The sequence below is a fragment of the Corapipo altera genome, unplaced genomic scaffold (assembly GCF_003945725.1).
Source record: "Corapipo altera isolate COAL_440 unplaced genomic scaffold, ASM394572v1 110, whole genome shotgun sequence".
NCBI classification, from domain to species: Eukaryota; Metazoa; Chordata; class Aves; order Passeriformes; family Pipridae; genus Corapipo; species Corapipo altera.
Genome location: NW_020884960.1, coordinates 1851942 through 1877395, shown reverse-complemented (window position 1 = coordinate 1877395; position 25454 = coordinate 1851942). Strand labels below are relative to the sequence as shown.

General features: G+C 57.5%; 1 protein-coding gene across 6 annotated transcripts in view; it reads left to right on the top strand.

Moving 5' to 3' along the window:
* DLGAP4 (DLG associated protein 4) overlaps positions 1-25454 on the top strand; it is a 73790-nt gene that overhangs the window by 5560 nt on the left and 42776 nt on the right. Inside the window, exons 2-7 of one of the 6 annotated variants that reach the window (XM_027664066.1) lie at positions 2412-3454; positions 4773-4940; positions 10250-10467; positions 13420-13534; positions 16294-16344; positions 17372-17618. In XM_027664066.1, coding sequence (XP_027519867.1) covers positions 2504-3454; positions 4773-4940; positions 10250-10467; positions 13420-13534; positions 16294-16344; positions 17372-17618 — 1750 coding nt within the window. In that variant the 5' untranslated portion in view covers positions 2412-2503. Of the gene's footprint in view, positions 1-2411; positions 3455-4048; positions 4103-4772; positions 4941-7372; positions 7410-8111; positions 8206-10249; positions 10468-13419; positions 13535-16293; positions 16345-17371; positions 17619-25454 lie in introns of those variants that run through there. The other 5 variants (XM_027664068.1, XM_027664069.1, XM_027664067.1 and 2 more) reach the window with 5 other exon arrangements.

The following is a 25454-nucleotide window of genomic DNA, read 5'->3' as shown; positions in this document are numbered from 1 at the left end:
GTCAGGTCAGTTCACCTGCTTCACCTCAGAGACCTCTGAGCATCAGCAAAGTCACTGGGAAGAGGAAGGTCAGCCCTGAAAAAATAGGCTGAGGGGAAGGGAAGTAATGAGGCAAGACCAGCCCCTTCCCATGGGCTCAGGGGTCCTGTCCTAACCCTGGCAGCTCCTGCTGCAACCATCTGCTAGTCAGGTCTTGTCTTCTGATGACCCTGGGTGTCCCCTCTGTGGTGGGGGACAGGCCACCCCCCTGCTGTGGTGCCTGGCTCAGGGCAGGGAGACACACTGGGGGCACTGGGCAGCTGCCCTGGGAGGCAGCCCTTGCCCAGTCTGTGAGCTGAAGGATCATGGATTTGGGAGATTTAGTTTCAAGCTTTTTCATCTGTTCAAATTAAAAAGATGGCGGGGAAGAAGCTAATTGGACTTTTCCCTTCTGTGACCCCATGTCTCAAGAAAGTGCCATGGATTGCAGAGAGTAACTGAAATGTAAGAAAACAGTTTAATCCATCTTAAAGGGAGATCAGCTGACAGAGGAGGCAGCAAACACAGCATGGTGGGCACCAGGAGCAGGAAGGGGGGGGAGAGGGGGGGCCACAGCCCTGTCCCCAACACATGCCCAGCAGCACACACATCCCTGGCCAGCAAGGAAAGGGATCCCAGAGCTGGAAGGACAGGCAGGAGGATCAGGACCTGTGACAGCCCAGCAGGAGTCCACAGGAGGAGAAAGAAGCAATGAACTCCCTGCCATATAGAAGCGAGTGTCCACCCTTGGCAAGGGCTCACCAGTCTGGGAGAGAGGGAGCTCCCTGCCCTCCCCTGCTCCCACATTCCCATCCTTTCTGCTCCTGCCCCTCCAGAAGCTTCTCTTTCCCTCCTTTCCCACTCATCCTCAGCCCCTCAGTCTTTCCTCCCTGTGCCTCTGCCTCTCGAGGACCTGAAGGCAGCCCAGCCCCTGGCCCCACTCCTCCTCCCCTGCACGTCAGACCTTCATTGCACGACACAGATTTACATTTATTTAATTTCATTTCATTTTGCTATTTCCTCCCACTATCCCAGGTTGCTCCAAGCCCTCTCCAACCTGGCCCTGAACACTTCCAGGGATGGGGCAACCACAGCTTCTCTGGGCAACCTGTGCCAGGGCTTCACTACCCTCACAGGGAAGAATTTCTTCCTAATATCTAATCTAAAGCTCTGTTCTTTTAGTTTAAAACTGTTCCCCCATCTAGCTGTATTAAAAGTCACTCTTCCTCTCAAACTAAACCAAAAAGGAACTAAGAAACTAAGCTAAAAGGAAATAAGAGTTCATTTATTCAAGTTCCAATAAGAGTTCATCACCTATTCAAGTAGGTTTTAAGTACGGAAAATCAACTCACTGATTGACAATTCACATAAATGTTTATTGATTCTTTTTAAGCAGCCCCAAAAGGTTTGTCATTTTTTCCTGTATAACCCAGTGCAGATGAGGATCCCTCTGAGCCAAGCAGGATGGAGTAAGACCGCTGGGGAGACCTTCAGTGAGGATGTCTCCTGACTCCCTTCCCTCTGTCCGGCTGCCCCTCTGCCACCCTGCAGGGATCCTGTACCTGCCAAATGGGCCAAAGGTGGCCAACCCCAGCCCCTTGCTGTGGCAGAGGGGACAGTATCAGGGACGATGGGCAGGCTTGGAGGGTGACACAGCTCCTCAGGAGTCATGCAGCACGGCAGGAATCATCATCTGAACAGCAAACAGCTTCTCAGGTCAGGCGCTGAGTGCTCAGAAACACCTCTGCTCTTGCAGAGCTACTGACACACTGTGCTCCGGGGTAAAACATGCCACAAGCCTGGCAGTGGCTGAGAGGAGGCATTTGCCATCACCTCATATTAGCACAGCTGCATGAGCAGAGGCTGCCAGACTCGAGATCCCGGCACCACAGAAACACTGGGCAGAGGATGAGGTGCTCGGCTCTAGGCTGCCTGGGCTCAGGGTGGACCGGTGCAGTGTCTGACAGCAGGTTTTTCCCAGCCCCTTGAGCAAATCGGACAGAGCAGGGATCTGCTGGCAGTGCCCTGCCAGCTTTTGTCACACTGCTGGGGAGGGGACTCTGTCTCTGCAGTTGCAGTGCCTGTGTGCCTCAGTGCTCAATCACAGGCTGCTTAACAGCGCTGCTGGTGTTCTGATGCTGCACATGGTTATTTAACAAAGAGAGTGAATCCTGCCCCTCCTCCTCTGCTGTGCCCTGTTCTCCACAGTGCCTGGTTTCATGCCCCTTCTCCTCCCCTCCTGCCGTGTCAGCTCTCTCCTATCCTGCTTCTCTCCTTTGTTCTATAACCTTGGTGGCATTTTCTTTCAGAGCTGGGACAGCCCCCACGGGGATGCCCCCTGGGCTGCCAGAGGGATTCCCATCTGGCTCTCAGCATCTCTCCTCTTCCTCCAGGTACAGGAAAGTCTGCGGGGCAGCAGGGCCAGTGCTCCTGCGAGGAGTCTGCCACACCGTCCCTGAGTGATGGTCTGGGAAGCACTGGGACCATGAAGGGCTTAGGAGATAACAGAAGCCGCCACCTCTCTGATAACCTGGACTCCCCTCAAGACTCTCTTTATGCCCCCCAGGACAGGAACCCTTATCTCCTCAGCCCCACCGACTCCTTCACCATGGATCCCCGATTCCCAGCCCAGAACACACTCCATGGTGACTGTCTCCTTCCACTCAACAACCAGATCTCCAACAGCAGCACTTTCCCCCGCATTCATTACAACTCCCACTTCGAGGTCCCAGATGACAACCCTTTTCCGAGCCATGCTCAAGCCACAAAGATCAACCGCCTGCCTGCAAACCTCCTTGATCAGTTTGAGAAGCAGCTGCCCATCCACAGGGATGGCTTCAGCACCCTCCAGTTCCAGCGGAGTGACGCGAAGCACCGGAGCGAGAGCCCTGGGCGCATCCGGCACCTTGTCCACTCTGTGCAGAAGCTCTTCGCCAAGTCCCAATCTCTGGAGGGCCCCACCAAGGGCAACGTGAATGGGAAGAAGGGGGCAGATGACGCCAAGCAAAACCGGAGGAGCAAGAGCAAGGACCGAGCAAAAACCTCCGAGCCCAAGCGCAGGACCAGGTCCAACATCTCCGGCTGGTGGAGCTCAGATGACAACCTGGACAGCGATACCTGCAGCTACCGCAACCCCATGGGGCTCATGACGCTGGGCCGGCAGCCCGACCACAGCCAGCCAAAGTACTTCATGCACGCCTACAACACCATCAGCGAGCACATGCTGAAATCCTCCAAGAGCAATAACGACCTCAAAGTCACCCCTTGCACCAATATCCCCATCAACAACGACTCCAACTACATCAAGCGGGGCTCCTGGTCCACGCTGACGCTCAGCCATGCCCGGGAGGTGTGCCAGAAGGCCTCCGCCACCATTGACAAAGCCTTGCTCAAATCCAAGTCCTGCCACCAGGACTTGGCCTACCACTACCTGCAGGTGGGTGCCGGGGTAGGGCATGGCATGCTCCATGCAGGGAGAGCACAGGAGTTCGGGGGACATCCTCTTGCTGAGCACCCTATTGCCCATGTGACCTTATCAAACATGTTCAGATGGTTCAGCTGCCACCTAAGGTCACACTGCCAGGAGAGGTCCAGGAATAGAGCCCCACTCCTCCTGCGGGGACACTGGTGCACGTGGGGTCCATCTCCCACAGCTGCATCATTGTCCCAGCACCCCCTCGTCCCTGTGCTGTCCCATGGCAGCGAGGGGAGGAGGGCATGTGCCATGCCACACGCTCTGCTGCGATCCCCATTTGCTGCAGGCCCCACACACACCCCCACTGCCTGCCCAGACCCTGAAGATGCTGAGGGGAACACTCTTGGGCAGGTGGGTATGTAGCTGCCCACATGTGGTTGTTCCAGTGGGCGCCCGTGCAGCTGGACATGCTGAGCGGCCATGTCTCACACCTCACTTGGACACAGCTCCCCAAGCTCCAGCCCCGCTCCCGTGGAGATCCCCGCTCCACCACCCTATGGGCTGAAGATCCCCAGCAATAACTAACGCTTACCCCTTATATCCACGCATCACAAGGACGTGCCGGCGTGCCCAGTAAGCCCCACTCTGCCCAGCTTCCCCGGAGTGCTGGTAGGATCGACTGCTGCCTCACTCACCCACGCGGAACAGGGCTGGGGGCAGGGGGGCAATGCCAGCCCCCAGCTTGCATGGCCGTGGCCTGCATGGCTAATGCTGGTTTGAAACCCCATCACCAACAGCTCCAGGTCACTGTGGCAGATTCCAAAAGCGGTGCTTGAACGACATGAACCTGGTTGTGCCCTAGAGAGAGGAATGAAGACAAATAAGCCAGGCCTGGATGGGGGGAGGAGGGGACCAATCTGTGTATGTAAATCTCCAGCATCCCTTTAATGAAGAGGTGCCATGGGCTCCCCTGGTTATGCCCAGCAAGCTTACAAGCTTTAAAGACCAGTGAGTTATTGAAGCACACTCTGTTTCCAATACTGTTCTGGCCACGGCTGCAAATCAAACTTCCAAGGGACTGAACTTATCAGGAGCATCATCAGAAAAAATGGTCTTGGCCTGGTTTCTTTTTCTTTGTCCCCCTCCTTCCAGTTAAGTGTTTGAGGTCAAAGAGCTGCAGCCATACTCTCTACGGACCCTGTTCCCCTCGGCCTGCAGCGCAGAGCCCATGAGGCAGCTCCGACAGCCCCTTGCCTCTCGGAGTCTGGCCCCAGCTGGGGATGTGAGGCTGCCCTGGCCATCCTTCCCCCCCATATAATGAGCCTCCGTTTCTCGACAGCCTGACGCAGGGCTGTGGGCACAGCTGGGTGGCACGAGCCCGGCCAGCAGCTGGGCAGCCCCACCACTCAGCTGGGAGGACACGGGTGCCCCGCTGCAGCCGAGCGAGCCCCCACAGAAGTGGGACCAGCCCCTCAGCCCCGGGCCGACCGACGCAGGCAGCACCCAGGTAGGGATCTTGTATTGAGGGGAAGCTTTTGCCCAGCTCCCTCCCACCCTGACCCTGACCCTCCTGGGACCATCAGACAGGGGCAGTAGCCTGTGCCACCGGACTTGGAGTGGGTAGGGAGCAGCCAACAGCCATGGCTGCCATGGCTGGAGGGGCACTGGGGGACACCAGGGTGCAACCAACATCTCGAGTGCCTGGGGCAGCCCCTGCGGCCAACAGTGTCTCACCAGCAAAGCCAAGACCCCTGGCACCCAGAAAACATGATGTTCGGTGCCCCTGCAAGCTGACAGGTCACAGGTGCTCAGGCTGATCTTGTACCCATGTGAGCCACAGAGATCAGGGCACAGGGCTCAGGAACCTCATGGTAGGTGATTGTATCCAGACCCCTCCTCGGCACAGGAAAGAGGCTACACTGGTAATGGAGAAGTCATCTCTGCAGCTGGTGTGTGGGAAACATCCTTTTGCAAGGCCATGCTCCACCTGGGGACAGGACAAGCCTACTCCCTGCATGTGCCACAGGGAGGAATCACAGGGATTTGCCTGCCCACTGCCTGGGGAGCACAGGGGCCCTGCCCTGTTGTGGATGGGGCTGCTGCCAGGCAGAAATGCCTGGTGGGGCCCAGAGGTAAAGGGACATGAGGGAGGGCAGGAGGAGTGGGATGGGGACAAACAGGACACCCCAGCCTTCAGGTTGGGCAAGCCCCTCAGCCTATTCACCTCTCCTGCCCCATTTCCAGACTATGGGTAGTCTTGGGCTTCACTGGAGACCACTGGGGGTTCATGTGATGTTTCCAGGCCCATCCCCATACCCCGACATTAGAGATGGTAATCATCCAGCTCGAGGTCCAGCCCTGTCCCATCGTCATCAGGGGTTTCTTGGGATCAGTCCCCCAGGTGACACAGCTCTATCCTTAGAGCAGAGTCCCCAAGGAGGGAGACTGTGTTCTCCATACCCTATTCCCCCATCTCCATGGGCCCCACATGTGGCTGGCAGCACAAGGAAAGAGGCTGAGGGGTCAGGATCCCTATGGCTAGGAAGCTCCTTGGAGTGGGAGATGACCCAGGCAGGGGTGAGCAGGAGCTGTGGATCTCAGGATCATACCAAAGGGACAGGCAGTGTGAGGGCTCCCAGGGGACAGTCACCATTAACCTCATGCATCATCCAGATTAGCTTACAGTCACACCACACCAGAACTTCCTTAGCCCCCAGGACGCCCGAAAATAGTTCATAATCCAGACTGGGTGGCCTGTTCAGTGCCAGCCACTCAGTGGATGCTCGCAGCCTCATGCCAACCCCACCTAGCTGCCATGGAGCAGGAATCCAGCCCAGGTCCTTCCTAGAGGGTGCCCTGCCAGGACAGCCGGGGCTCAAGGGCTCTGGTTTGCTTTCTCAAGGACGTGGCTGAGCCCACGGCTGACCCCGAGGGAGGCGGCCCTGGAGGGAGCAGCAGTGTGCCCACCTCAGTGCAGCCTGTGCATGGCCCGTGTGTCCCTGCCCGCTGTGTCCAGCCCACAAGCTTGGCAGAGCGCTCCTGGGTGGTGCATGTCCATGTGTGGCGGGGCTGAGCTGCATGTCAGAGCTGGCACGTGTGTGAATGGAAACGCTGTTTGCTCTGCAAGTTTCTTCCTCCAGACCTCCCCGAAAGTGTGGGAGCGGTGCAGCTTCTGCACCCCTGTCCAGAGCCCAGGAGTGGAGCCTTCCCCTTCCCTCCACTCCCCTCTCTTTTGGGGGATGCCCATGTGACCCCTTCCCTTTTCCCTCCATGCTCTGCTCATGGCAAGAGAGCAGCAGAGCCAGACAGTGCTGCTGGTTTGTGACATTCAGCATTGTGGCAGCAGTGAACCCCAGTTCCAGGGATGGACACATGCCTGAATCCCACATGCACCACATGGCACCACATAGACCATGACTGGGCAGAAGGATCCACATCCTGCAGCCTGGAAGACCACCTCTGCTGCCTGCTCTTTACCTGCCTGCTCTTTACCTCCATGCAGCCTCAGGGCAGGTGTATCCCCAAGCCTCCACAAGTGCTCTTGACAAGTGCTCTTATATCCACGCCCTCCACACCAGCCAGAACACCATGGGCAAAACCAAACCCACACCTGGGAGAGCAGCAAGAAGGGCAGCAGAGTCCCACTGCCAGTGAGGAGCCTCCAGAGCTGCTCTGGGCCAGGCCTGGGTGCCCTCAGGTTCACTTGGTCCTGTCTGTGACACATGAGCTGTGCTCAGAGCCTGGAGTCTCACCTGCCAGGAATGCCGCTGCCATCAAGGGGCCTCACTGACCACAGTCAAGGTCTGTCCTTGACCACAGGAGCTGCTTTGGGCTCATCACCCCCATCGCAGGGACAAGCTCCTCACATCCTCAGGGGCCTGACAGTGCAGAGAAGCACCCCAAAAGACCCTGAAGAGCACCTCAAGTACCTATACTGCTTTTGGAGGTCCCCAAGGGCACCTGCTTGTCTTTTCAGGTGTGACACTTATGAAACATTTGTCCAGCACTCTGTCCCTCAGGAGCAAGAGCTCCCCCTGGACTCTGTATGCAGGCAGAGGTGGGACACAATCCAGACTGGGGTAGTGGCTTCAGAGGGTGTCCTGCAAAGCATCTTCCTTCCCTTTGACTGCTGAACTGGAATGTGGAGCCCCCTGACAGCTGTGTCTTGCTGTCTTGCCAAAGTGAAAAACAATGGAGAGGCAGGGAAAGGAGAAATAGGCAGCTTGGTGAGGACCAGTGGGCTGTCACGATGCCACGGGGAGGCTGTCCCTAGGACAGGGACAGGGTCTGTACAGGGCAGACAGTGCTGGGGGCTGCCTGGATCACAGGCTGCACCAGCAGAGACACATTGAAACTCTTTTGTGTGGCTTTGCCGAGAGAGCCAACAAGGCCAGAGGCCAGGAGGCAAATGCACCAGCCATGGTGGAACTGAGCAGCCCCCGGCCCTGCCCTTGAGCAGCGGCACTGGAGCAGCCACAGTAGCCTGAGCTCTTAACATCCCCACTGTCCTGGGCTGAGCCCAGCTCCCCTCACTGCCTCACACCATCCAGCGTTTACCCCTGCGCAGGGCACGGCCGTGCAGTCCCTGCTCTGCTGAGCAACCCAGCTGCTGGCACACTCTGCCTCCTCTGCCAGGCCTGTCCCCTTCCCAGGCCCACCTGCCTACGCCCCAGCCCCGTGCTAGTCCGAGACCCCCACAGGCAGGAGCTGCAGCTCACCCTGAGGAAAAGGCAAACAGCAAAACACAGTCTCCAATCAGACCTGACAGCAAGGTGATGGGTATAAAAGTGCTTTCTCAGGCCCTTGTCTCCTTTAGGAACAGAGCCAGACATCCCAGTAACCTGTTGGGATCCCTCTCATGGCAGGACTTAGCTGGAGCCAGTGCAGTCCCTCCTGGTCAACCTCAAGGCCACCAGTATGGACAGAGGCTGGGGCAGAGGCAGGGCTCACACCCAGCAGGGAAAGGGCTCTGCGCTCTTACATTTGTAGGAACCTGATGGAAACACCCATAGCCCCTGAGCTGGACACTCATGCAAGCAGCCAGCCGGGGAGCTATGGCCAAGCACAAAGATTGCAGGAGGCAGGGTGGAAAGAGATGGGAAAATCCTCACCAGCAGCAAGCAGGGCCAGGGAGGCCTGGCCGGGTGTGGGTCTCATGTGGAAGACTCACTCTCCATTAGTCCCCACCTGGATCTCACACAGCAGCATCAGCCCTGACTGTGTTCCACAACCCCCAGTAATGCCGGTGCTGTGTCATAGGCACACTCCTGACAGGAGCCCCATCACCCACAGGCTGTTTGGGCTTTGTTCCACACCTTGCCTTCTCCTGGACCCACAGGGGAGGCAGCAGGATGGCAGGACATGGGCTGAGCCCCTGCTTCTTCGGGCACAAGAGAGCCCTTGGTGTGAGCTGAGCTGTTGTGTGTGGATTGAGCCTGGACACAGCCCAGGTGCTCTCAGGACCATGAGCAGCCACTACCTGAGGATCTAAACCTCACCTGAAGATGCTGCACCCCAACAGCATCAGACAGACCCTCAGACTGGCCCTGGCTCCCACAGAACATACCTGCTGTGAACAGAGGTGGGAAAAGGCACCATGCAGCATTTAACAGCTCTGGCTCATTGCAGCTGCAGCACAACTCTGCATCCCCAGAGCACTGTATGAACACTGACTGCTTAATCCCATGGCTCCCTGGGGATCTGGGCAGATCCAGCAGCTCCATCCAGCACAGCCAATGTGGATGTTCCTCAGCAGCATGAGCTGTGCTCAGCACAAGACCCATTGCTGCTGCCCATGGCACCCACCCACCTGCTGCTCCCTGGGGCAGACTCCCTGGGGTCAGCATGGCGTGGACATTGCTGCACCCTCACATCTGTCCTTGCTTCTCCCTGGCCACATCTCTCAAGGGCAGGACAAAGGCCAGCTGCAATCTGAGCAAGCCACAAAGCCAAGGCTTGCTCCTGGCAACTCGAGCTTCCCCATCTTTCTCCTTACCTGTCCCACACCATGTGTGGCTCTTGTCCTGGTCCATTCTGGGCACCTTGGCTCTGCCTCCAGTCCCCCACACAAATCCTTTGCAGGATGGGCAGGTGGGGTGTTGGCTACTGTGGTTGTTCAGTACTTCAAGCCTCCAGTGGGACCATCAGCTCACCCATCTCTAGTGAGGGATCAAGCGACCGTGTCTGCCTTGAATTAATTGTGCAGTTGCTATCTTAGTAGAGTTAGAAGCAATTCTCTTGATGAAGGTGCTGCTCATCTTTGTGCAGAGAGGCCAGCACAAGGTCTGTGTGCCTGAGCTGCTCCAGAGGGACTTGTGAGAGCCTGACTTGGCTTCAGAAATTAATTTCAGCACTCAGAGTCACATTCAACTCAGAAATCTAAAAGGGTGTTAGAACCCATCTGGGCTCTGACTCACAAGCCCTGCTCTAAAACAGCACTTTTAGGTTCAGTGACATGGTCTGTGTGATGAACACCCATGTCTGCTCCTGTCCCAATGCCCCACACAGGCCTGGTGAGACTCCCTCCTCCCTCCTCCTTACATCTGGCATTGTGCAGCTTGTATTGGCTGTGTGAGCATGTCTGGGGTGGAGGTGGTCTGCTGCAGCAGGGGGAATGGCTGTGATGTGCTGAAACAGAAGCCACCAAACCCAGGGCTGCCTGGCATGAAGTGGTAAGGGAGGATTGTAAAGGAGTTATGTTGCCCATTCCCACTGCACTCCAGTGGAAAGTCCAGCAATCCCCCCAAGTCCCCATAATCCCACTGGTCCCAGAGGTGCCATCCCTCACATCTGCTTATGCTCTCCTTCCTCTTGTAGGTGCCTCAGGGGGAGTGGAACAACACGCTGTCCAGGGACAAGGACAGCGAGATCCCATGCCGGCGCATGCGGAGCGGGAGTTACATCAAAGCCATGGGGGATGATGATAGTGAAGACTCAGAAAACAGCCCCAAACCATCCCCAAAAACTGCAGCTCGGAGGCAGAGTTACCTCAAGGCCACCCAACAGTCCCTGAGTGAGCAGAGCACCACGCAAAGGTAATGCTGGAGCTCCTCCAGGAGCTCTGCACGGGTTCCCAGGGCCACCCCTGGAGCAGCCCTCGGGGTCTGGCCAGCAGCAGCACCCCACAGAGGCTCCAAGTGGGGATCAGAGCCCAGCAGGGCTCCTGCACCCCATCTTAGGCAGGGGCAGAGACATGAAGAGAAAAGTGGGACAGGAGGAGATGTGGCAGAGGAATGGAGAGAGCTCCCCATCCTGGTGACTCCAGATAGCCCTGGCATTAGGAGCTGCTCCAGGTCCCTGTCTGCTCAGTGATGGGGAGAGCACTCTTCTGATTGGAGCCGTGGGGATTTCCTCTCCAAGCATCTTCTCCTCTGGGGGAGTACAGAGATCTCAACCTCATGATGCCACTTGGACATGGAAGCTGCTGACCCAGCATGGCTCAGGACACTTGGCACACAGCCCAAGGCCCGCTGGGACTGTGACAGTAGCTTTACTCCACAGGTGTCCCAAGGACCCTGTGACCAGCCAGAAAGTTGGCACACTAGGCAGGGTGATATCCTGAGGCCAGGAGAGAAGAGCTGAGAGGTTAGGCACCAGGTGTTGAAGGAGGAAGACCCACAGTGGTTTGAGCCAGCCATACAGGAGAGCCAGGGGAACACGGCACAAGTTTTGCTGGGCCAGAAGGGGCTGCAAGATGGGAGGTGTGTGACCCATGACCAGCTGCTCCACTTCCCAGGACAAGGCACCTGGAGACTGTCAGTGTTTTGGATGCTGCAGCTTTGGAGGGTGTGAGTGGTACGGAGGGGCAGGAGGAAGCAGGAACCATCACAGATGAACTCCTGAGGCTCAGCAGGCAGAGGGAAGCTGGGTGCAGGCAGTGTGGGGAATCCTCATGGAGGCTTCAGATTGAGATCAGATGCTGATTTCTGCTGAGAGACGGTGACAAAATCAACTGTGGGGAGCCCTAGAAATGCCTGCTGTGGATCCATCCCTATTCCCAGCCTTCACGTCAGCCTCAGAGGAGCAGAGAGGGGCCATGGGGTCTCTGGTGCAAAATACCTACGTAGAGAGGCTGGGGCTCCTCATTGCCCATCCCGACCATGTCCATCGGGATCTGAGCTGCCTTGAGCGCTGGGCTCAGCCGGAGCACGGGACAGTGCTGGGAAAGGTTTGGGGAGCGCGGGGGGTCGGGGCCGCTGTGGGAAGCGGGGGGCCCCAGGGGGCTCCGGTCAGAGTTCGTCCCGGTTGGAGCTCTGCCGGAGGCAGGACCCTGTGGGGCGAAGGGGGCTCTGCAGCGGGGCCCTGCCCGGGACGGATCCAGAGCCGGAGACGGAGATGAGGCCGGGGCTGGAGCCGGGGCTGGAGCGGAGCGCGGCCGCCACCTGGTGACCGGCCCTCGCCGCCCGTCGGGGAGCCCCGGGCTCCACCAGCCGGGGAACACCGGCGTGTGGCTGGGACGGGGGGGGCCACAGAGGCACCCAGAGCCAGGGCAAGGCGCAGAGCAAGGAGCTACGATCCGTCCCTCTGCGAGGGCCTCTGCCCCTCCAAGGTCTGTTGGCCGCTCTCTGTGACTCAGTTTCCCCGCGGGCAGGCTGCAAGGGCAGGGCAGGGTGAAGGGCAGTGGAGTGGCACAGGGAGGGGATGCTGCCCGCTCCAGGGCACCGCTGGCTTACGGTGTGAGCTCACAGACAAAAGATTGTCAGCATGAGGAGAGCACAGCGGAGAGCACAAGGCTTGGGGCTTCACATGGCCTTTGGGCTGCTCACTGGGTCCCAGGGACTAGGTGTCTCCTTCATCTTCCCTGGCAGAAGGGAGGGCTCACGCTCTCATCCCACCCCAGGATGGAGACTGTGCTGTGGGAGGCCTAGATGCTGCACAGGGCTCTGCCCTGCCCTCAGCTTCGCTGTACCCCAGGCAAGTGACAGACAGACCTCTGCACCCACAGCTGTGACAGATGGGGGGGAAGAAGCACTACAGGGGGCCTCTGCCAGGACCAGAGGCCATTCCAGGAAATTCCAACAGGAAAATCTCCATAGATCTCCCGGGTTAGCATTGCTGACCATGTCCTACACCGTGTCCACCCAGTCAGTCACAAGGACCATTCTCGTGGTGGAAGAGACGAACAGGCGAGTCCATCCTTCCCACATCCCTCCTCTTCCTCCTGCATCCCTCCATATCCCTCCAGCCCCTGTGTGCCTGGATCTGAGCTGAGACCATAGCCGAGGTCTGCGTTGGGTCGTGCTCAGTGACATCCCTGTTCTCCTGCACAGAGGCTGCTGACAAGCCCCAGGACATGGGGACAGACTTTCTCCCAGAGTCTGCAGCAAAGGTGCTCTGGAAATACTGCCCCCCTGCTACTGCATCACTGTCATTCCAGGCTGGCTGCCCTTGGACTTCTTCCAGATAATTTTTTGGGTTCCTCTACACGAATTTTTATACATCTATATATCTATGTATCTATATAGATATATGTGTGTGTATATATATATATATATGTATGTATATATCTTGCAGAAGTTTCCAGTTGCAAAATCCACAAAACATCATTTAAAAGTCATTTCTCACCCCACCTCTCACTCCCTTCCCACCAGTCCAGGTAGTGCTGTGACTCTGGAGGCTGGCACATATCCCATGTGCTCCTTGGAGTTCAGCTGGACTAACCTGGCATCTGCAGTGCATTCCTGGGGTCAGTGGGACCCAAAATCTTGTCCCCTCTCCTTCTGCTGCATCCAACAACCCTTCACCTGTGTGCCAGGCTATTCCAGGGGCTGGCAAGGTGAGGAAGCGTTTCCTTCTACTCCACGGACCAAGCAGTGGACATGGTACCCGGCGTTGTCTCCGTGCTGCACAGTGCCTGTGCCTGGCAGAGGGGCCGTGGGCAGGGGTGATCTGGCCATGGGCAGGGGTGGTCTGGCTCTGCTCCAGCAGAGCCCCAGCACTGCCCCCACTGTGGGGTCACCCCTCACATCCTCCCTCTCTGCTGGCAGGAGCCTGGACCGCCTGGACTCTGTCGAGATCCTCCTACCTCCGAAGTTCCCAACCTGGGAGGAAGAATACAACCAGATCTCTGACAGCGTCAATGAGTCCAGCTGCATCAACCAGGTGAGGTGCTGAAGTGCTGACCGGCTCTGCCAGCACAGCCCGGCAAGAGAGGCCAGCTCAGGGCAGAGGGAACATCATCTTCTTCCCCCTTCAAAACAAGGCACTGGCTGCACTCCAGGAACTGCACAGGCTGTTCCCTGGCAGCTTTACCAAAGTGTCAAGGCCACCTACTTAATCATGATTCATATTAGACCCCATCCCTCCAGCTTTGCCTCCTCTCACACTGCTGGTGCAGCCAAAGTTGTTCTGCCACAGGTATGGTAGCCCAGCGCAGTGCTCCACAGCACTGGATCAAGCTCAGGGCTGCTCCAGGTGCAGGGTTCCACCGTGTCACCCCCTAGAAGCCACCTGCAAGTCTGTCCAACCCTGCTGCAAACCCCTCATGCCCAGTGGGTGGGTACAGAGCCTGGGCCAACCTCACCTGCTACTGTCCAGCCTGGGACACTGCAGCACTGGGTCACCAGGGACAGTGACCCTGCTCAGACTGGACTCGGGAACAAGGTGCTTTTAATTCATGAGGCTGAACTCCCAGCTAGCTGGGGATGTCTCTCTTGGATATTCCTGGACCCCATGGGATTGGCAAAGCCGAGGATGCCTGTGAGGTGCCGGTAGTAGGTGGCAAACCCCTTGTCACAGGGTGGACTCATGCCCTGATCCCAGTGTCTGGAATGCAGTTGGTGCAAACTGGGTTTGACTCCCTACACAATGGTCTTGGGATTAGTCTGGAGCTCTTCCTGGCTCAGGTGGCTCTAAGACAGCTGCCTCACAGGCCAGGAGATAACTCATGCCAGGAGAAGCCTTTGCAGAGGTCCCATGTGCTTATCTCAGCCCTTTGAGTGTGCAGGTGAAGGTGCCAGGGCAGGAATGGCTCCACAGGCTTCACCCAGCGGGTCGACTATCACCCTGGGCCTCTGTCATGCCCCATCTCTGTTCACGCTTGTCTGCTGGGAGCATATGCCCACACGGGCCTGCTCTGCCTGTGTGCAGTGACCACAGGCGGCAGCACAAGGAGGGGTTGCAGCAGTGGGGTGGGCACCAGGGACCCAGGGATGAGGGGGGCTGAGCAGTGTATGTCCTGCCAGTGTTCCCCTCCAGCTGTGTGGGGCTCTGAGGCCTCCTCTGCCCCAGCCCAGCCCCTCTGGCCTCATGGCTGGTACCTCCTGCTGTCCCAGAGCAGTTGGAGCCCTTGGAGGAGAGCTTGGGAGGAGCACAGGGCATTGCTGGGCAAACCTGTTCCCTGTGGTCAGTCTCATCCCTTGTGCAGCAGCAGCAATTGCTGGGTGTCTCAGTGCACAGAGGGCATCAGGACCATCATGTCCTTGTCCTTTGCATGTCGGTCCATGCCTGAAGCCAAGTCTCTGCAGAAGACAACGGATCTATGCTCTATCCATGTCTAGAGCTTCTCTTCTGCAGTCGAGTCAGTTGAGTGCTGCACCCCATGGAGTCATCAGAAGGGTCTTGGAGCTGAATGGTCTGAGAAGCCCATGACATGGCAGGAGCTGCCCAGGCAGCCACCTCTGAGACAGACTGGTGGCACTGGGACGCTGGGGGCACACCAACTGCCACAGCAACTGCTCAGATGTGGTGCTGCTGCCATCACATGCACTCTGCCACTGTCCTCCAAATCCTAGAGTTCAGCTCCAGTTGGTTGGGATTGAGAGACCTCCTATGAACTGCATGTCTGTTGATCCAGGATGGAGCTGGTTCAGCCACTAGTGTCAGTGCCAGAGGCAGTTCCACCCCTGCCCTCACCTTTGTGTGACCTCCAACACCTTTCTTGTGTGTCCAGCCAGACCCAAGTGTCCTCTCACACAGAAGTATCCCCTGCTATGACAGACAAGTCCCCTCTGCTTGGTTTTGTCCCCACTCGGCTCCACCTTGCAGACCTCTGGAAGTCAGGGATTCACCAGGTGTGCATGTCAGCATCCCCCATCACACCAAGGTGGCCAAAGAGAGCCAGCTGGTGACCCCAAAACTGCCAAGCCCCACTGCGCAGACAGGCCAGACTATCCTCCAGAGCCAAGCCTCTTCCCTCAGGTACACTTTGAACCTGGATTCTTCCCAAGATGGGTCATCTTGGGCATGAGCAGGGTAGGTCACGCAGGGCAGAGCCCAGAAGTGGATGTGCTCTGCAGACTAGAGAAGCAGAGGAGGAGGAAGTGGCATTCCTCCCCACGGGCAGTGCATTGTCTCTCAGGGGTCTGTCCACATGCCAAATGTGTGCCGTAGCTTTGCTGTGGTGGGAAGGCAGTGCAGCTTCTGTGTGGCTTCTTCTGGCTCAGGGTCAGCAGAGACAGCAGCGAGGTGGCCAGTCCAGCCCCATGAGGGTGAAGGACAGTTTCCCTGATGTGGAGCACGCATGGAGCACACTGGCTCTGTGGGCTGCAGAGGCCCATTGCTGCTCCTGGCCATGCTGGGGGCTTCCCAGAGGTGCCCCAGCACTGTGTGTCTGCAGTGTCCCCTGTGTATATACATGGATATATGGTGCATACAGCAGGCTGAAGGTGTCAGCAGCTTCTCCTATGGTTGAGATGTCCTGTGGAGCTTTGCTGTGCTGTGTCCATGCCACTGTTTGAGGGGCCTGTGTGACACCTCACGTGGCAGCTTATGAGCTCTGAAGTTTGTACTGAAGTGTCAGCATTGGTGGCCCCAGGGGACGGGCCACTTGCTCCCCTTGTCCTCAGTCCCTGTGCAGTGACTGTCTGTGTGAGGGCCTCCCTTGTTCTTGGCCTTTAACCTTCTCCAACTCTTTCTTCCAGATATTTGGACCCCCCTCACTTATCCCTCAGATATTTACCCATGGAGAGCAGGTATTGTCCCGCTGGCGTTTCCCGCATCCTTCCTCACGGAGCTTTCTCGGGTCAGTGGGGACACCCACGGTGGGGTGTGAGGCAGCTTCTGGAGTCAGCCCATGCCCAGGCCAGCAGCAGGAGGAAGAGGAAAAGAGGAGGAGAAGGAGGCAGCAGGCACTGCAGGGCAGATGGAGAGCTTGGTCCTGGACCCAGCAGGGGCTTAGGGACTGTCAGTTTTAGAGGGGAAGCAGATGCACGTCTTGAGCTATGGAGCTCAGATGCCAAAGCTGGGCAGGATCAATGTCCTTGAGTGTCAGGAGAAAGAAAGGGCCAGGAGAGATAGAAGTGGGCAACAGGGCCAGTCTTAGCATCTCTCACCTGTATTTCAGAATAGTCTGCTCTGGCCTGGCTCTGTTTTGATCTGGCTGAGCTTCTTGCAAGTCCAAGTTTGCCCAGCTACTGCCATGGGCAGGGCTGGGGCACTAGGGAGGGAGGTGGGGGCAGCAGCAGTTGGCTGCTGAGCCCTCTCCTGGCCCTCACTGCAGATGAGGCTGGGATGGGTTCTGAGGTGCCACCCAGACCCAGCCCAGGCAGCCTGTCCCTGGGCAAGGGTGGGGGCTGTCCCCCAGCCCACACCTCCCCCTTTCTCTCTCCCCATCTCCCCCCATCAGGAGCTCGCCTGCCCTGGTGGGGTCTCCCACCTGTGCTGGGACAGGGGGACCTGGCAGATGCTGGACTAGGATTTTAGCCTCACGTGCTCTCAGGCTCACCATCAGGGGCTGGGGGATGTTTCACAGGCACTGCTGCGGTAAGTCTCTCCTACTCCACAAGCAGGGACGCTCTCGCCTCCAAGGAGGGCCTCCTCTTCCCTCTTGCAGCAGAGAGCCCGGGCACCTTGCACCCCAGCAGCACCAACCACTGCACCTCCCGCGGCACCTGCCACGAGCAGGACCACGCCGGAGTGGCAGCAGGGTGAGGAGCAGGAGGGAAGAGAAGGGCGGCCCGCAGGCAGGGGCTGACTGGGGCTGCCCCTCTTCCCGTGCAGGCACCCGAGCCGGAGCTGGGAGAGCAGTACGAGGCTGTCTGCGACTCGACCTACAGCGAAGCCGAGTCGGCGGCTGCAGAGGTGCTGGACCTGCCTCTGCCGAGCTACTTCCGATCCCGGAGCCACAGCTACCTCCGCGCCATCCAGGCGGGCTGCTCCCAGGAGGAGGACACGGGCTCCGTCCGCTCCATCTCCCCGCCCCAGACGGGCAGCCTCAGCGGCAGCAGGACCCTGCCCACCAACAGCAGTGAGTGCCGGTCGCAATGAGGGACCAGGGGACGGGGCGGAGGCCGGGGGGGAGGGGGGACAGAGGACGCTGCTGTTGGCCGCCTGGGAGCTGTCGAGCATGCGAGGCACTGAGCTCAGGTTCCTGCATCCCCAGCCATGGCTGTCTGTGACTTCTATGGGCTTATGGGGGTTTGCTCTGTGCTGGAGAAGGTGGCCAACAGCTGGATGCAGGTCCTGGAATGACACACAGGTTCCGGGTTCTGCATCAAAAGAAGTGTCGGCAGCAGGTCAAGGGAGGGACTTCTTCCCCCCCTCTACTCTGCTCTCATGAGATGCCAGGAGCAGGGCTGCCTCCAGCTCTGGGGTCCCCAACATCAGAAGGACATGGAACTGTTGGAGCAAGTCCAGAGAAGGCCACGGAGATGCTCCAAGGGCTGGAGCACCTCTGTTCTGGAGCCAGGCTGGGAGAGCTGGGGGTGCTCTGCCCAGAAAAAAGAAGGCTTCAGGGAGACCTTAGAGCACCTTCCAGTGCCTAAGGGGGCTGCAAGGGAGCTGGAGAGGGACTTGGGACAAGGGCCTGGAGGGATCGGGCAAGGGGCAATGGCTTCCCACTGCCAGAGGGCAGGGTTAGATGGGATACTGGAAAGAAATATCACAATGTGAGGGTGGGGAGGCCCTGGCACAGGTTGCCCAGGGAAGCTGTAGCTGCCCTATGCTGGGAAGTGTTCAAGGCCAGGTTGGACAGGGCTTGGAGCAACCTGGTCTGGTGGAAGGTGTCCCCGCCCACGGCAGGGGGATGGGACTGAATGATCTTTGAGGTCCCTTCCAACCCAAACCATTCAATGACTCCATGCTGGGATCTGTCTGGCATGGCTGGCACAGCCTGTAGAGGTCCACGAGAGCTCCATACCTTTGTTCAGTCAAGCCAAACCTGAGCCTGAGTGCTGCAGCTGGACCCCCTTCTGGGACCCCCACCTTGCCCAGAAGCACTGGCCTCCCTCTGTGCCCTAACCCCTCCAGGGTTGTGGGGGCAAGGGAACCTGCAGCACAGGCAGCAGCCCTGCTGCCCTACACTAGGAATAGCTTCCATCCTCCTCCTTCTCCTTACCACAATGCATCTCTCGTTGCTCCAATTCAGGCTGCTGTTGGCAGGTTTAACCTCTCTCTGAAACTCTTGGGAACAAAACTCCATCAGAGATTGCACTGGCTTCCCCAAGGTCTGCATGTATCCAGTCTCTGCAGCCCCATCAGCCAGAGGCAGGAATTGGGGTTGATGGGAAGAGGGAGAGCAGGAGGTGTTTGCCTTCATCCCTCAGTGATGGAGGTGTGACAAGGCTTTGGGGCTCACCATTAACTTCTTTGTAGGTTCTTGCACAGGCAGGACTCCTGGAAACAAGTCTTTCTAATCAGAGTTTGGGAAAAAAGATAAATGGTGAGAATTTGCCCCCTCCATATCCACAGGATTTGTGATTTTGCCCAGCAGAGCCACAGGCAGGTCTGACCCTGCCCAGAAGCCCGGGCAGCCTGGATCTGAGCCGATCATGGGGCTCCTGTGCCATCCAGGTGACAGTCCAGCTCCACACCAAGGAGGAGGAGCAGTGTTGGGCTGGGTTTGCAGTCTAGTCCCCCTGCAGGCAGGGTGACAGAGGTGACAGGCAGACAGTATCACCCTAGTGCATCCAGCCCTGGGGCTGCTACGTAGAGACTAGTCTCAAAATGTCTACAGTGAGATCCTGGGAGTTCATCCCTTGTCTGAACTGACTCCAACTGCTTTCTTTCCCATGACAGAATCAGAGGAGCCATGTAGGTGTCTGACAAATCAACTCCTATTTTCCCCTCACCATCAATGGAGACTCCATTGCAGCCTTCCAGTATCCAAAGGGGCTTATTAAAAAAGAGGTAGAGGGACTTTTTACACAGGCAGATAGTGATAGGACAAGGGGAAATGGTTTTAAACTAAAAGAGGAGAGATTTAGATTGAATGTTAGGAAAAAGTTCTTTACTCAAAGGTTAGTGGGGCACTGGAACAGGTTGCCTAGAGAAGCTGTGGCTGCCCCATCCCTGGAAGTGTTCAAGGCCAGGTTGGACAGGGCTTGGTCTAGTGGAAAGTGTCCCTGCCCATGACAGAGGTTTAGAATTGGGAGAGCTTTAAGGTCCCTTTCAACCCAAACCATTCTGTGACTCTATGATGACAGATAGTGAGATCCTAACATCCTGGCTGTGGGGTAAGAACAGGTCTTCTGCTGAGTTTCAAGGCACTAACGAGCCTTCCTGAGCCCCAGAGCCCAGCATCCCTGTGCTGAGCCATTGCAGTTGTCCCTGGCTGCAGACACCCGCCAGGCACTGGAGGCCGGGATTATTCATCTCATCTCTTGATTAGGAATTACTATACTGGACAAGAGCCTGGCCTCTCCCTGCAGTGTTAGTCAGGACTGACTCCATGCCCCAGGGTCAGGGTGAGGCTGTGGGCAACCGTGTTCTGCTGGTTTCTCTCCAGCCCGGCCATCTCTCCCAGTAGGCTGCTCCCAGTTCCACGCCAGCATGGGGCTCTTTCCCAGATGCCTGGCCAGAGCTGGCTGTGCCTCGGGCTGAGCCCTCTCCTTCCCACATGGCCAGAGCACCCAGCACCTCTGGGATGACTGGGGGGGCTGCCTGCACTCCCTGTCAGGACCACTCTGCCCTCCCCAGTGCTGCCCCAGGCACTCAGCACCCAGGTGGGAAGCAAGGAAGGCAAGTACTTTGCCCCAGGATGTTAATCCAGCACTGCCAAGCCCATCACTAAACCATATCCCTGAGTGCCTCATCCACACGTTTTTTGAACACTCGCTCACAGAATTCATAGGAAGTTCACAGGATATTCTAAATTGGAAGGGACCCACATTTCTGGGGGTAGTGCCTCCACCTCTGCCTTGGGCAGCCTGTTCCAATGCCTGACCACCATTTCCATGAAGTAACTTTCCCTATTATTCAATCTAAACCTCCCCTGGTGCAACTTGAGGCTATTTCCTGTCATCCTGTCACTTCCTCCGTGGGAGCAGAGACTGAACCCCACCTGGCTCCCCCCTCCTGTCAAAGAGTTGTAGAGAGTGAGAAGGTTCCCCCTGAGCCTCCTTTTCTCCTGGATGAGCCCTCACAGCTCCCTTAGCTGCAACTTGTGCTCCAGACCCTTCCCCAGCTCCGTTCCATTCCCTGGACACGCTCCAGCACCTCAATGTCTTTCTTGCCGTGAAGGGCCTGAAAAAGTGACCCCAGGATTGGAGGCATGACCACAGTGCAGGGGGATGGTCACTGCCCTGCTCCTGCTGGCCACACTAGGACTGGTACAAGCCAGGATGTCATTGGCCTTCTCGCTCACCTGGACACATGCTGGCTCGTGCTCAGCTGCTGTCGACCAGCATCCCCAGGTCCCTTTCCTTGCATCTGTGCATCTAAGTGGTTAGTGGTGTAGGAGAGGGGCCTCCCAAGCAGCAGGTTGGTACCTCAGCTTGGCAGCATCAATCTGGACCAACAGAGAGAAGTGGATGCACCATCACCTGCAGGTGCTCATGGCAAGGCTCCACGCAAGACTCTGGGGTGAAACAACTGAGAGCCCTCACCTGCTTACATCCCATCCTCCTGTGCCCAGAATCTGTGCACCAGCCCAGAGGAACAGGAACCACCATGGGCCCAGTTCCCAGACAGGGGTTTTGGCTTTTGTCTCTGTTGGGACACATCCTTAAGAGGCACCAGCAACAGCAGTGCTGGGGCTGACACAGGCTTCTTGTTCCTTGAGGGTAGGTGGGGGTTGGATCTTAAAGCAAAAGGATTCAGGCACCATCCGAGGGCAGGATGGTACAGGAGGGGCAACAAGCTCCATTTCAGAAGAGTGCCAGTCCCGAGGTCTATGTGGGGAACACGGCCAGGGAAGAGCCCTGACAGCTGTCAAACCTCTGCCACAGCTCCTCCCATTAATGCCTGTGTCACTGGCACATTACAAAGCAATTAGCTCCCATTAGCTCAGCCAGCGAGACAGATGATGAGCTGCCCTTCATCAGCCTTAAACATAGCTTTGTGCCTTGCTCAGCCGGAGATTCAAAAGCCCCAATGGAACCTATTCCTCTAATTGCCAGGCGTGTGGTGACAGCCACACCGGCTCAGGAGCATCACAAAGGGATCCCCAGCCCCGGCTCCTGCTTAGTAGAGGCAACTGTGCGAATTGGTTGTTTAATAGACTACTTGCAATGCAGAGTGGAATATTTGATATCCAGGGAAAACAGGAAAGCAGAGGTGAGCAAAGCAAAGACAGCAGGGAAAGCTAACACCAAGCCAGTTCCTGCTTGAGCTCTCCCCAGTCCCCCGTGTGCCATCTGGTAACTGCACACTTGCTCAGAGCATTCTGCCCTGGGATTCAGCAGCCTGATCCCAGAAAGCTCACGTTCCCAGCTCCTTATCCTGTGTCCAGATCTCTTCCAGGGAGGGCAAGGCTGCATGCATCTTCTGGCCCATCCATATGCCAGAACTTTGCCAAGCCCAGGCTGGGCATGAGAGCACTAACCAGGAGAAATACTCCTAAGGTTGGGAGAGAATAGCTGCCTTCTGCCTCCCACCTACTTCCTGTCTTCGTGTTGCTTTTGTTTCCCTTCTTATCACTAAATTGGAGAGCTGGCTCGTAGGCCCATGGCTGTTCTGGGAACCCTGCCCTGCCCCAGGAGAAGGCAGGTGCCAGCCTGGTCCCCTGGCACTGATGCTCTTTTGCAGGGGCAGCAGGGCCATGCTTAGTGGAGGAAGGACAAAGTGCCTGCACACACCTGTGCGGTGTCACGGCATTGTGCTGGCCCAATCCCCAAGGGTTGCCTCACTGTGGAATGAGTTTCCACAGCTTCTAGGAAAGCCATGTGGCTTCTGGGAAAGTCGTGTAGCTCTTCCTCCTTCTCTGTGCGCAGTGAACTTGGTTTCTGTGTAGGAAGGTGATTTTTGTTCCTCTCAGCTGTCATGGCCTTCTCTTCTGTGTGGGAAAGAAGCAGTGGCGTGAAGGCAAAGGGAACTCACACCAGGCCAGGAGCAATCGCTCCACCTGCACATGAGTGTCCAGGGCTGAGGGATGAAGCACCACTGCAGCCCCTTCACTAATCACATTGGCCCATGCTGACCCCACATGGTCTTTGGGAGGGACTTTTATCATTCCCTTCAGATTTTCTCCTTTTTGACCTAGATTTCACGTTCCAGAAATAGCTTTCTCTGACATACAAGCAGGAAAGGGATTAGAGGGAGAGAGTATGTGTCTGTGTGTGTGTGTGTGTTTCTATGTGCGCACGCACACACACCAGGGAGAGATTTCTGTTGCACGCTCTGTCAGTGCAAAGGAAAAAAGGGCACGTACACATGTTCTGTAGTGTATTCATGTGTGTGTGGGACACAAAGAAATTTATGACAGCTGTTTCTCTCCACATTTGCCAGTTCATTTTTCACCTCTGATCTTTTCCTTGTTATTATGGAAACTCCACCACTGCCCTGTGCCCAGCCAGCACTCCCTTTTCCCTTTTCCCCAGGAAGCTGTACCATGGCCACAACCTCGCTCTCAGCTCCACCCCCAAACCCAAATCGTCCCTGTCTTTCTGTGCTTGGTGCTCTTTGCTGCCAGATTTCAGCTTTTCCACAGGCAGCAAGCTCACTGCCTGCTGCAGGCACATATCTGGCACCCCCAAAATAGTTGCAATGGGTTTGAGTCCACAGAAATATCACTCACCCAGATCCCCAGGAAGGGGGGAGCTGCAGCCATACATGATGCTGTGCTGGCACAAACAGATGCAGGGGAGGTGACCATAGCTCCAAGGTCCTGGCCAAGCCTGCCTTCTCCCAGCAGGGACCATCTACAGAGGAGTAGAAACAAACGCAGCTGCCAGCATTTCCCTTTGCTTATATGGTCAGAAAGCCAAGTCCTTCTTGTTGCTTGCTTTTATCAGCCTTGATAGCAGGAAAGGGAGTCAGTAGTGCTGACCTCATGGGAGAGAAGAAATCAAAGCACCAAGGGGTGCCTTGGCTCGTTTGGGGCCTCTGGAAGGGCAGCAACAGGAATTCATGCATGGTGCAGTGCTCTGGGTGGGGGGCAATTTTCCATGTACGCAGACACCTGAGGTCTCTCCTCAGGCCAAGGGGCCTGGTGCCACCCCCACACACTGGCCATCCATGTAAGCCAAGTGAGCACAGAGCTGCCCTCAGGTGCTGCTTTGTGTCCCTGCTGTTGGCATTGCTCAGCCCCTCTCTGCGGCTCCCTGTGGCCACAGGGCTTGTGCCATCACTGGGGCAGCAGCGACCAATGGCCTTAGCTGAGGCACACACACCTGTACCAGGAGAATTGGACTGGATGGGGTTGAGTGAGGCCATGCAAACAGCCTGGAGCATTTGCAGGATGTCAGACATAACAGGCAAATGAGGGTTTCTTTGTATGTAGTTCTCTTGTTTGGCATTGCTTTTCCTCTCCTTCATGCTCTTCCATTACCTTTTCCATCTACTGAGCCATGACATGGGTATTCCTGAGGATTCAGGAAGAGTTTGGCTCAGGGCTTTGCAGTCCATGTGGATGAGGGGCTCTCAATCCTGAGCTGCTCCCCACTCGTTGCCTGGGAGCCCCCAAATTGAAAACAAGTTTCCTTGTGTTCTTCTGTAGGCAGCGGACGGGGGAGGCCATGGGCTGTTGGTCCTCAGGCTCAGGGCTGACCCGACCAGATCCTCCTTCAGCCCCATTGTGCTGCTGCTTCCTAAAGCAGAAGCAGCAAAGCTGCAGCAGTTCGGTCTCTGAACACCGAGGGGGGCGACGGCTCAGCGCGTGAGCTCAGTGTAGTGTTTCCCACGGCGCTTTGATTGCTCCTTGCTGCAGACTAGCCCTTCTCCTAGGGCTGGGAACCCAGCGAGTCATCAATAAATCACAGCACTCAAGAAGTGATGGTAGCAGCGAGGAGCCGGGGCGGCACACGTGCTGCTGGCGGGAGCCACGTGGCAGCACCGCTCCCCGCACAGCCAGGAGCCCTGCCCAGGGCCAGGCACCCGCGGGCAGCGCCGCTGGGCAGTGCCCACACCATGGTGGGCTGGCGGGCACCAGCTGCCCATCTGAGTCAGACACTACACGGTGTGGCTCTGGTCTTGCAGAGATATCCCCAGCCCCATGTCCAGGCGAACTGGGTGCTCAGTTCCATGTGTCTCAGAACAGGATGGGACGGATGGAGCTGGACACTGCTCCACCACCCAGCACGTCTGTGCCCAGGGTGCCAACTCGGGGTGGCTGTGCCCAGGCAGGTTCTTCCCGCAGCCTGCACGCTGTGCCAGCCCTGCTCCCCTCTGCACCCTCATCCCCCATCAGCCCTGCTCAGGCAGCCCAAGGGGAGGCATAAGGCACAGCCCCAAGCACAGCATCCGCACCCAGTGAGGCTTCACTCCCCCTCCCCGTGCCCATCGGGGCAGAACTCCACCAGCAAATCTCTCTTACCAGGGGAAAACACCCTCAAGGAAAACCTCCCCGTCCCGCTGTTTCCTTTCCATGTATGCCCCCTTGCCCCGGAGGACTCCTCCTGGCGATCCTGCAGCAGGTGCGTGGCGGGTGGGTAGACGCCCACCGGCCACGCGGGTCCCACCCGCGCCCGGCGCCGGGGGCAGGAGCGGCTGGAGCGGGGGTGACACGGGGGCTCTTTCATCCAAACCCACGTTCGCGCGTGGGTGGAGCCGGGGCCGCGCCGGGGAAGATGTCAACGCGACAAGGAGACAAAGCTTCCTCGTGGGGTGGGAGCGGCGCCCGCTTTGTTCAGCAACGCCCGGCTCCCCCCCCGCAGCGCCGGTGTGGGGGCGGCCAGCGGCACCCCCGCCCCGTCGTCAGCGAGCGGGA